Source organism: Bactrocera dorsalis, chromosome 2 (assembly GCF_023373825.1).
Source record: "Bactrocera dorsalis isolate Fly_Bdor chromosome 2, ASM2337382v1, whole genome shotgun sequence".
In the NCBI taxonomy this organism is placed as follows: domain Eukaryota; kingdom Metazoa; phylum Arthropoda; class Insecta; order Diptera; family Tephritidae; genus Bactrocera; species Bactrocera dorsalis.
In genome coordinates this window covers 38,233,903-38,246,513 of record NC_064304.1, presented here as the reverse complement: position 1 = coordinate 38,246,513, position 12,611 = coordinate 38,233,903, and the positions used below count along the sequence as shown (strand labels likewise).

At 34.1% G+C, this 12,611-nt stretch overlaps 1 protein-coding gene across 1 annotated transcript in view; it reads right to left on the bottom strand.

The window, feature by feature from the left end:
- The window catches only part of LOC105226381 (ABC transporter G family member 23), a 132,206-nt gene extending 119,924 nt beyond the window's left edge, over positions 1 to 12,282 (bottom strand). Inside the window, exon 1 of the mRNA XM_019990317.3 lies at positions 11,860 to 12,282. Coding sequence (XP_019845876.1) covers positions 11,860 to 11,969 — 110 coding nt within the window. The 5' untranslated portion in view covers positions 11,970 to 12,282. The remainder of the gene's footprint in view (positions 1 to 11,859) is intronic.
- Between the last annotated feature and the right edge of the window lie 329 nt (positions 12,283 to 12,611).

The window sequence follows — 12,611 nt, the reverse complement described above, 5'->3', positions numbered from 1 at the left end:
GCACACCAATGATATTAAAGACCTTAAAGTTTTATTTAGCCATTGATTAAGCTAGCATAATTCGAGTTAGAGGAAATTTATCTATATACTGGCTTCACTGTTTCAAATCTAAGTTTGGTATTTTCGATGGAGTTAAGGAGCACACTCAGCGAGACACCTTAAAAACACAATTTTTGATAATTTTGATGAAAAAGCCACGAGATCTTACATTGAAAGCGTACAAAATACAGCTTGTGTAAGAACTGAAGCCGCGATTTCGCTTCGCTCTATGGTCTCTTAAAAAGTTCCAAGAAGATCCGATGTTTTCAAACCAAATTTTGTTCAGCAATGAGGGCCATTTCCAGCTCAATGCGAACGTGAACAAGCAAAATTGCCACATTATTGACGAATAGCAACCTGAAGAGGATCAAGAACTGCCATTTCATTCAGAAAAAACGACGGTTTGGTGTGGTTTATGAGCCGGTGGAATCATCGGTCTATATTTCTTCAAAAATTATGCCAGTGAGAACGTAACCGCCAACCGCGACCTTTATTACGCAATGATAACCCACTATTTGATGCCTGAAATTGAAGCTTGCGATCTCGGCGACATTTGCTTTCAACAAGACGACACCACTTCCTACACATTGTATCAAGCAATGGATTTATTGAGAGAGACACTTAGGTGAGCAAATAGATTCACTTTTCGAGTCAATTATTGCCAATCAAGACCATGTGATATCATATCATAAGAGTTTTTTCCTGTGGTGATACGTATATGTTAAGTCTAAAGTAGTTCATGCAGTCAACGCCGATTCAGGCCTTGGAGCAAAACACCACACGTGTCATTCGGCAATTACCAGTCGAAATGCTCGAACGAGTCATCGAAAATTGGACTCTACGGATGGACCTTTTGAGAAAAATTTGTAGATATAGATTAAAAATTGTATATATATTTTCATGTATAGAATTTCAGATGATTATAAGCAGAGAGCTTTACCTTCAGACTAATGAATGTAAAATTTTTTAAAATGAATCACCGATATTTAAATATTATTGTAACTGCACATTTTTTTATTCATTTTTTAGGTAACATGCCTACTCATCATTATTTTAGTAATATACCAAATTTCTTTTCTCATTATGTGCAAAAAAAATGTTGTGAAAATATATAAAAAAAAACTGCAAAGAATATATTTTATGATTTCAAGTTAGACTTTGACCTTTTGAAGGCGTCAGCTCAGCAAAAAATTCTCTTGGACCGATTTTGTAGATCGTTAAGTTCGCTACAAAGACAAATTTTATGATTGATTATACAGTAATTTCTTCAAATACATTAAATACCCGAAGAAAGTAAGAAAATATTAATGGTATTAAGTTAGTATTCCAACAACAATAACAAGCTATTTACCTCAAAGCATTTATTGCGCTAGCTTCAAGCGCAATGTAGCAAGCAGGCAATATTCGCTTTAAATAACCACCAACAATAACCACATAACAGCAGAAAACTCAACAAAATCGCATTTAACAAGATCGGCTTACAAATTTCCGCACAAATTCTCATCCAAGTCGCGCACCACAATCTAGCATGTCGTATACCAATTAGCTTTGTCTCACAGCAATTCAAAATGCCGGCAGGTGGCATAAACTTTGCGCGGTCAAAAGCTTTAACAGCGAGCTTTTTGCATCAGACAAAGGGTGTGTCAAGTGTGCGAGAACTTGCTTAAGTAAATATTTTCTTTTAGTTGTTTTAAGTCGCAGTTAAGATAAGCCTAAAGGCCTAACTATAATATACATAAGCTGCCGTATGTTACTGTCAAAAAATGAACGAAAAGCCTGTCAAATGCATAACGAATGGAGAGTAGACTTTTTAATGACTATAATGTGCTTAAATGCATAAGAAGAAAGTGTCAAAAACAACTTGTGTTTTGGTTTTGTTTAGTTTGCATTTTGCAAAAATGAACAGAATATTAAAATATTTAAAAACAATTAAAATGCTTACTTCTGTTTTAGAAGGAATACGCATATTGTCAGAAATTAGTGAAATTAAAAAATAGAGTTCGGTCATGTTCAGTGAGGGAAATAAACAGGAAGAGAAAGTAGGATAGTTTTTTTGTACGATTCCTAGAAATGAAGAGGACTGATCATATAGATTTTTTTATATACACCCGATTGAAAGAAAAGGCATATTGTTTGTCGTAAAAACATTTCCTTTTTCAATATTTTCCATTAAATTTTGTATAAAACATTCGTCGTTCTCCATCTTCAAATTCAAAACGATGTATCTGTTGACAAAAAGAGAAAACAGCTGATTCCGTACGGAACATGCGATCAGTTTCGCATTTTGCTTAAGCAAATGACGTTTGACAAAACTTAACGAAACTTGATGTTAAGCACATTATAGTTGCAACATACAATGTGTGTGTATTCGGACAGTTGCTTACGCTGGCTTAAGCTAGCTTATTCACATTATAGTTAGGCCTTAATGAACAGCAGTAATATTGTTTAAGGCAATTGTACAGAAGACTTAAGCAACGAACTCGTTGAGGAAGTGAAATGGAAGTGTATGACTAGTATATGATTAAGTCGATGCTGATTTTTAAATGAGTTATATTATAATTATATAATTATAATATTAATTATATATAAACTCGAATTTTGAAATATTTTAGTTTAAAAGCGAAAAGAGTTTTTTATAGTAATAAAGAATTTTTTCAGTCTTTTCCTTAAAAGTATGTACAGAATATTTTTTTTGTCTTGATTATTGGGTTACAATCAGATACTAACTTGTGTCCATACGACCATTTTATATGGATAATATTCCTCAAGTGTATACAGGTAATGTTAAGGTAGGTAAAAAGGCTGATATTTTTTGTAGCCACTAATAATCGCACTTGTACTGCTGGAGACGCTATTCCGTTTTGATGCCCAAAACTCTTGGTACTGGTGCAAAAATGCCGCCGCATACGGGAAAACGACTACAGACTGACGCAAATTTCTTGATATCAATTCCAGTCAATTTGCTGGGTTCGTAAAAAGTATGGCGACCGAGATGTTTCAACTTTGGTCAGGCGAAAACCGTACAGTGGACGAGAAAGGTTCCAGCTCATCTTCTTCATTGCAGGTTGCCTTCTACAAAATAATTAACATCAGTTTGGACGCTAATATAACTAAAAAAAACCAAAACCTGTTTGTCTTTCTTTAACATATTGGCTACCAACAAAGTTCTGAGCGTGCTGGGTAATTGGCTTCGCAGAAAAAAGAATTTTTTTTCGAAGAAAAATGCTTAATACTGTAATATTATTTGAATGTACAAAAAAGCATGTGAGCCACCCTGTTCATAATTAATTTCATACAAATTTTTACATTTATATATGTAAATGCGCTTGCATTACTTTAATTTTTATTCGGCTTATTTCCCACATTTCTCTAAGTGTGTGCTTGGCATGCCACAACTGCCATTAGCCACAAAGAATGAAGCATAAAAACTTTTATCACAATTCCAATACGGTCCGAGAATATCAATTGCAAGCATCAATTGCGCTTTGTATTCTCTACTTATAGACAAGATCGCTCCATATTGACGGCAAATGCGGTTTGGACATGCGAATCGGCTCATTCTGTTTGCTGATTCATGGCGAGCATGCAGGCAGCAGCTCACGCGCTGGTTGTTACAACAAAAGAAGCAACACAATTAATTGTTATTTGCTTATTTAACAGCAAGCAATCACTTTGTAAACAATTAAGCGCGCATGTGTGAGTGGGTGATTTTTATTAAACAAAAACAATTTGTTAACAAATGCTGATGCCGCTATTGATTAGTGTCGCCTAGTGCGCGCTATTTGCCTAATGCGGAAGTCGATTGAAATAATATGGATTTTCACGGTAGTTAGGTCAAAAATGACACGGGGCAATACAGTAAATACATCAAAATAAATAAATAAATGTATATAGTATAAGTGGAGAATTTTTGTAGGCCCTCGACCAAAAATATGAAAAAATGTAATTTGAGTGATTATGGTAATGCTTAAAATTTCATTTTTGTACCCTGAATAGGGTATATTAATTTTGCGTACGAAGTTTATAATACCCAGCAGGAAGCGCCTCAGAGACTATAACATTTACATACTACATAAATGATCTCCGTGATGAGCTGAGTCGATTTAGTCTAGATCGTCTGCCCGACCATCATTATATATGAGAACTAGTCCTTCAGTTTTCAAGGTTCCGATCTAAAATTTTACAAACGTACTTTTCTCACCAAGAAGTTACTCATTTACCAAAATGGCCGATATCGTTCCATTATAGCATATAGCTGCCATACATACTGAACGAATAGAATAAAGTATTTGCATGAAAAACTTTTTTGTTTGACGCGATAGCTTCACGAAATTTGGTAAGGATAATTAGCTAAGATAATGGTGCAATCTCCCAAGAAACAGTATAGATCGCATCACTATAACATATAGCTGCCATACAAACAGAATAATCGATTCCAAGTACTTGTATGAAACACTTTTTCATTTGTCGAGTTATCTTCACCAAATTAGGCATAGGTTATAGTTCAAGGAAGCGTTGTAATCTCCGTAGAAATTAATCAAATTGAGTCACTGTCATAAGAACCAACTGATAACAATTTTTGTAAGCAAACTTTTACATTTGTGATGAGTATTTTAGCTACAGTGCGGTCGATTTCAACGTTTTTAAATTTTCTTTTTTATTTTTGTTAATTTTTTTTCTTCCTATTTACCCACAGCACCATTCTTCTAACTATAACAATAAATACAAGGCTATATTGCAAAGCTTTTTGAAGCTTTCGAACTAACAATAAAGACTAATATGAGTTCGCTAAGCTTATAAAATTGTTTACAGCTTAATTATCATATTATTTTTGTATTCATTAAATATATTTTTTCTAATTCGCCTACAACTTCATTCTTCCAACTCAGTGCTAACATACCATATTTACGTTCGTAACGCTGAGAAGTAGAAGTTATGCCATACCTTTGCTGCAAACACACTCAACTGCCCAAGCATACAGAAGCCATCCATTAATACCCATAATATGCTTTGCATATTTGCTCATCAATATTCGCATAATAGCCAGCGCCGAACCAAGCAGAATGGTTAAAATCGGCGAAAATGAGTTTCACAGCACGCGCTCGATTTCGTTGGCAACTCGTTGACGGTTTTAAACAAGCTTATTTACCTACACACACACACACTTACACACTCAAAAGCAAATTTGGTAATTTCGTAAAACTATTTAATGTGCAATTATTTACATATTTACGCGCTTATATGCACTAGCTCATGTAAACAAGCACATACCCAGCGGTAAGTAGGTGATATTTGCACGAACGCCATTCAATTCCATTGAAAGTGATTGGCTGGTTTTCATTTTCGCACTTTTGCAATACTTTTAACACTTTGCGCCTGCGTAATTCTTTGCAGCTATTTCGAAAGCGCTCTTAAGTGCTAATTTTTGGAAATTTCGCAATTTATTTAGACGCTGATTTCTACAACTTTTTCCAGCACCCTTGATCAAATATGGCTTATAGTTAGCACATTTAAATGTTTTCACCTTGAAATATACACTCATATATTTATATATTGTTAAGGGTATATACTATATATTTGTTTTAGTTGTGTTAATAAAAGTATGTATTTTGCAATTAGAGAATTTAGAAACAAATGGTGCAAATTAAGGTGTGAATTATTTTTGAGGTTACAGTTTTTTCTTTCAATTTTCTTTAATTCTGAAAACTTGCATGAGTTTCACGAAGACCTTTTACAAGTATATTAGCGCCGGAGAGAATCGGAGAACGGATTTTCGGTTTTTTTTTCATTTTTCTCTTCAAACATTTTTAAATATATGTATATACTACTTACATATATGTACATACATACATATGTAGATATATATTATACATTTTAATATACGTAGTATACTACGTCCGAGTACTTTTTTAATAGGTGGCAACCCCATTTCAAAATGTGTTAAAAAAAATATTTAGAAAATGCTTTGTAATTGCACAATTTTATTTTGACATATTTTCCACCTATTTAGTGAAGAATTTTTTAATAAGTGGCAACTCTGCACCAACATATATATATAAATATAAGAATTCCGGGTATTTTTCTGAGATTTTCTTCAACACTTAATATGTCGACAGGAATTTTTTCATATTTTTAATTTTTAATAGGTGGCAACTCTACCACAAAATATGCATATACATATAAACAAAAGACTTCAGTGTACTTTTTTAAGAAAATCTCAAAGAACTAATTTTTTGGCAGAATTTTTTTCATTTTTTAAATGTTGGGATTCTAATAGGTGGCAACCACGTTCCAAAATGTGTAAAAAAATTATATTGAGAATTCTTTGTAATTACACCATTTTATTTGACATATTTTGCATGTTTTTAATGGAGCTTTTTTTAATAAGTGGCAACTCTAGTCCAAAATAAATATAAATAAGGGACTTCCGAGTACATATCTGAGAGTCTCCTCAACACTTAATATGTTGACAAACATTTTGACAAATTTTAATTTTTTAATAGGTGGCAACTCCATTTCAAAATGTGTTAAAAAATTGATTCGAGAGTGCATTGTAATTGCACGATTTTTTTGACATAGTCTACACCTTTTTAATGGAGCTTTTTTTTAATAAGTGGCAACACTACTCCACAATATATAAAAGTAGAAGACTTAGAGATGTTGACAATCACTTTGTTATATTTTAAATTTTAACTTTATTAATAAGTGGCAACCCCATTCTAAAATACATGAACAAACATTTCAAGGTTGCTTGTTGGCATTTTTTCCACAATTTTAAATGAACTTTTTTGAATATGTGGCAACCAACCAAAGAATTCAAAAATAAAGAAATGGCAAATTATTCGCTAGGGTTCTATTTTTACCATAATTTGTACGAACATGATAATTTCACTTTCTCGGCAGAAATATTTTGGTCCGCACCTCGAAAACAGATTGAGATACCGTAACAAAATATAGCTTTTCTTAAGGCAAAATTTGTTACACTTTTGTTTAAAACTTTGTAAGCAATGGTTTAAGCTCATGAGTAATGTGGGAACATTAAGCTTGTAAAGGTATATAGTTGTTTCCTATATATACTGAAGCTTTCAGAGGCATATAAGAGAACAACTGAAGTTTTAAACTGAAACAGAAAGATTAGTCTTAACCCGAAAAATATTACTAACGAAAGTCGAGAACCTGCTTAATACAAAATTTTACTTGATTTTTACAACAAACACCAGCAAAAGACTACAGCGACAATTGAAGCTAGACTGGTTATTAGTATCAGTTATATAACCACAAATAATTCGTTATAGCATTAGTGGCTTTAAACGTTCTTCTTTTCCATTACATTTTTCCAAAGTGTTGCCTTTAGCACACAACTTCAAATAAAAGTTCTTCTTTTCCATTACATTTTTCCAAAGTGTTGCCTTTAGTACTCAACTTCAAATAAAATTAGACAAATACATATGTTTTTTTATCAAAAATAATTGGATCCGCACAAATTAGCATGAAATATGGTAGAACTATATATTAATTAAGGCGCTGGTATTAACGAGTATGAGAGTAATTAAATAATTTTTTTGTTTATTCAATCCATTGCCGTTTAATATTAGTTCTTATATGTTTTGTATACGAGTATGTAAATATATAAATCAATCATCAGTATTATGCTAATTGACTAATTTAGCATGTAATTATTAATTTTGCAATTGTTTTTGGGTCATGTGCTGTACTGACATGATAGTTAGTAAATAATTATTTAAAAGTCGCGAATTGCTTTAGTCACCTAATTAAGGTTAGGTTCTGTTTAAATTCAAATTTTGAAGACGATTTAGAAATCAATTGAGTTACATAGTTTTAACGTTTTCTAAAGGTTCTTCTTTGATATAATTAGAGTTTATGTAATTAGCGAAGACTATTTTGAGACTTCTAGTCTATTTTCTAGGTCTGAAGAAAATCATTTTAATGGAAGTTTGTATGCTATGTATAGCTTACCAATATCTCAAGTGCAGAGTGTAAATTACAATCATTAATGGCTTGACATTCAGAGTCCCATAGCTGGTAGTTGAAAGATTGCTTTAACATAAAGTACAATTTAAAAACAAGATTACTTTAGTGTAACTATGAATTTCAAAAATGTTCCGAAATGTCATAAACCTGAAAGGTTAGGTTATTCTAGGTTAGTCTGCTAGATTTGCGATCTCAGATGGAGTTCAGTTACTAGGTCTATGTAGAGTAGTCATCCCAGTGGATGCCTGCGCTTGACGCGAATTCCTGTGGCCTCACTATCGATGTATCATACTGTGGGAACCCCAAATGCTTACAGCGTAGTCTTGCCTATGCGGTACAAGTGCCAAAGAAATGCCCCATTCTTTCACTAGTACCTTGCTCTAGACATTTTCTGCAGTCTTCTAAATCTGTCAGCCTCATTTTGCGGGCGTGTGTCGCCACCAGACAGTGACCAGTTAGTATTCCGATCATGTTCCTACAGTTTCTTCTATTGAGTGCCAATAGGATTTAGTATACTTTCGATCTACCGTTTTACGCATTACTTTTGCAGTTTTTCACCCAGGTTTTTACCATAATTCTATCCAGATCGTCGTATAGACAATGTATAAGTTTGTGACCTGGCAGTCAAGAAAAGTAAAGTTGCATGCTTTTGGCACCACGTTCCACTTCTGCCCTGCTTCTTAAGACACTTTTGGCAGATTTGCGATACGAGGTTACTGCCTTGACAGCTGCTTGGCTGTCTACGTAATTAAACCTGAAAGCTTAGCTATATATACATATATGGGTATAGTCACTGTTCAGATGCAAAATAATTCAAATTAAATTTGATTAAAGACCCATCTAAATGCGACTAAAACCAAATAACAGTTAATTAAGTTCAAAGTCAACGTTCATATAATATATTGACAGCTTCCTGAGAACATAGGGAGATAAAAATTCATCTCGGCCAAAAAATGGAATTAACTCGTGAACATTTTCGTGCGATCATTTTTCACAACTTTCGACGTGGATTATCACGACAAGAGTGCATCGATGAACTAAAATCTTTGTATGGCTATGAAGCACCATCCTATAGCACTGTGAAAAACTGGTACAACGAATTCAATCGTGGCCGACGCTCACTCAAAGACGAATTCCGTGAAGGTCGTCCAAAAACAGCCGTTGTGCCAGAAAACATCGATGCCGTACGTGAACTGATAATGCAAGACCGTCATGTAACATACCTTCAGATAGAGGCCACCAGCGTACATTCGATATTGCATGAACACCTGGCCGTAAAAAAGGTTTGTTCTCGTTGGATCCCGCACAATTTGACAATCGCTCAAAAAAAGGCTCGAGTGGATTGGTGTAAAGAAATGCTGAAATACGATCGCGGTGCTTCAAAAGACGTTTATAAGATCGTCACAGGTGACGAATCATGGATCTATGCATATGAGCCCGAAACAACCCAGCAATCGACCGTGTGGGTCTTCCAAGACGAGCCAAACGAAAGTTGTTCGTGGAAGAAGCACTTCGAAGCAAATGGTCGCCTGTTTCTTCGGAAAAACTGGTCATGTGGCGACTGTTCCGCTGAGAAACGTAGGACGGTGAATTCTGAGTGGTACACCATCATTTGCTTGCCTGAAGTCTTCGGAGAAATTCGAAAAACGAACAAAAGAAGACGAATCATTGTGCACCATGACAATGCGAGATCTCACACCTCGGCTCAAACCAGCGCCTTTTTGACCGGCCAAAACGTCGAATTTATGGGTCATCCGCCGTACAGCCCTGACTTGGCACCCAATGACTTCTTTTCATTCCCACACATCAAGAAAATAATGCGTGGTCAACGATTTTCGTCGCCAGAAGACGCTGTTGAAGCATTCAAAAACCATGTTTTGGATGTGTTTCAATCGGAGTGGAAAAAGTGCTTCGAAAATTGGTTTGAGCGCATGCAAAAGTGTATAAATCTTGATGGAAAATATTTTGAAAAACAATAAAACCATTTTCGTTGATAAATATTTCTATTTTCATTATTAGACCAGAATGTATATAGCAGTCTTCGTACTTGGTATACTTAATATGCAAAAAAAAATCTCGTAAAACCAGAAAAAATCTTTTGTAATTAAAACTTATACGTCTCCACAACGATTTGAGACTATTACAAATCTGCTTTGTCATTTCAACCTTATATTCACTAACTCACCGGAATGCCTGAAAGTGTAAGCTCCTTGCAGCTTTAGCTTTGAACTCGCAAAAGTCAAGAAGAAGGTAATGGGATTTTTCTGCCGCGTCTTATTGCTCTGTTCCGTCTACAACTACGGAAAGACTAATCTAGCTGACGGGGAAGAGCTCACTCTTTTGCAAACCACTTTGAGCTAGAAGCCGGCCCAGGTATATGAATAAGAGAGGGTCCTTAAAATGTAAATATTTAAACATTTTGGGCAATTTTCATCAAAAAATAATGCATAAGACTTAAACAAACTGAACTTCTCAACTTTTGAATTTTGATATAACGTTTAAAATTCCAGTTTTCTTGTGGTCAAGGGCTATCAAATAATCGTTAAAATCCGTAATTAGTTCGCAAAGGTATTCATTAGACTAATCGGTAACTAGTTCAAAAAGATGCTAATGTTATATGTAACATGCGGGCGGTTCAACGTTTAGAAGCTATCAATTTCACCTTTTCATACGGTCAAGGACTTTCATGTCACTAATCCGTAACTAGTACGAATAAGTCGTAGACAGTAGATTAGCCTGTTACTAGTTCAAAAAAGTTCATATTATGTATCGTCACCTAAAAAGCAAAATAACGTAACAACATTACAGAAAATTTACAGTGGCGTGAATGAAAGACGATATAAAATAGAAGAAGAGTGAAAAGCATTTTTAATATTGGTTAAAACTGGTTTATATCTGAGCGCAGAACCTGAAAATGTTGGACATATGTAATATTGTGTATGTAATTTGAAGTAGTTAATCGTAATCAATAAGACACTCAATTTCAAATTTTTTGATGATACGTTATTTGCATTTTAGGTGACGATATGTAACTAGTCCGCAACTGGTTAACATATGTATGTTCAAAAATACAAAATTTTGCAAGAAAAGAAAACTATTTTACAGTTATTTGTTATTTCTATAAATTTTTTGTAGATGCAACTGGTTGTCATTAGACTTGTCTGTTACTAGTTCAAAAAAGTTCTAATTATATATGTAACTAAACCGTAACTGGTTCATATTTGCTCACAATTATAAAATTTAGAAGAAAAGAAAAAAATGTAATAGTTATTATTTCTATAAATTAATTCTATAATAATAGTAGTAGTAGTACAGTGAAATCTCCAATAAGCGGACACTGTTGGGACCAGTCTTTCTGCTCGGTTAATGGGGTTGTCCGCTTAAGAGAGCGTTCTTTTAATAGAGCTTTCACTGTAGTAATATTTCTATAACTTCGTACTTACAAGCACAAACTAGTTATAGGTTCGAATTCTATAGAAAGCGAACCACTTGTGAGCACTTATATTCTTCTGCTGGGCAATGTAGTATGTAAACAAAAGATTACGAAAACGAACTTTAGTAATTTGAGATCACTTGTAATCACAAAGCCATACATACACTAATACACAGATTAAGACACTTTATATATGTAAACAAACTTGGTCTATATGTCATATATCACATTTCTCAATCAAGATTGCTCATTAAACGCATAAGTTATTTGCCGGTGTCAAAGCTTGTATTTCTTTATATCACTTACATTGTATTATGCAGCTACTTATGGCTATATTTATGTATATATAAATGTAAAGGTATGTGTATAAACGCAAAAAATGCCATTTGACTTACATTGCATTTGGATCGGACCAGCTGAAATGCCGCTTTATGCGTTCGATATCCAAAACTTGTTGCTGTTGTTGTTGCTGCAGATTCAAGGTTGCCTCTTTCTTGGGAGCCATTACAGCGGCGATTTCCTTTTACACTCAAATAGGCACGCAGTAAGGTGAACACAAAAACACACACACGCACACGAACACGAACAGAGGGTAACAGTGGCTTTTGGTGCAGATTCTTGTAAGAATGGTGGACAGCACGCTATAGTTGTAGCACCGGTTTGTTAGTAGTTATTGTTGTTGTAGTTGCGTCGTTAAGCGCTATTTTACAGAGTTGCTTCACGATTTTTATTTTTATTAACTAAAAGTAGTTAGTTTGACTAGCTTCACTTATGTGAGGTATACGCAGATGTTTGTATGTATGTATGTTTGTATGTGAGACTCGCTGACAACCTTAACGATGGTAAACAAAATGGTAAAAATTGGTAAAAATGGTAAAATTTAGAAAAAATGGAAAAATTATTTAACACTCGCCATGTGACGCATATTTGCGAGACAAAAGCAAACCGTTAAGTAATAAGCGAATGCGCGCTGCAAAAGCGAAATGGCGAATAATGCGCAAAAGCAGCCGGAAAATGTATTGCTTTTGACTTTTTAATTGCACTTTTTGTTGTTCTTTTTTTATAATTTCACTACTTCACTTTTTTTTTTTTTCACTTTAAATGCACTTTGTTGGTAACTTTAAAAATTTCGCACTTTTTTTCCGTT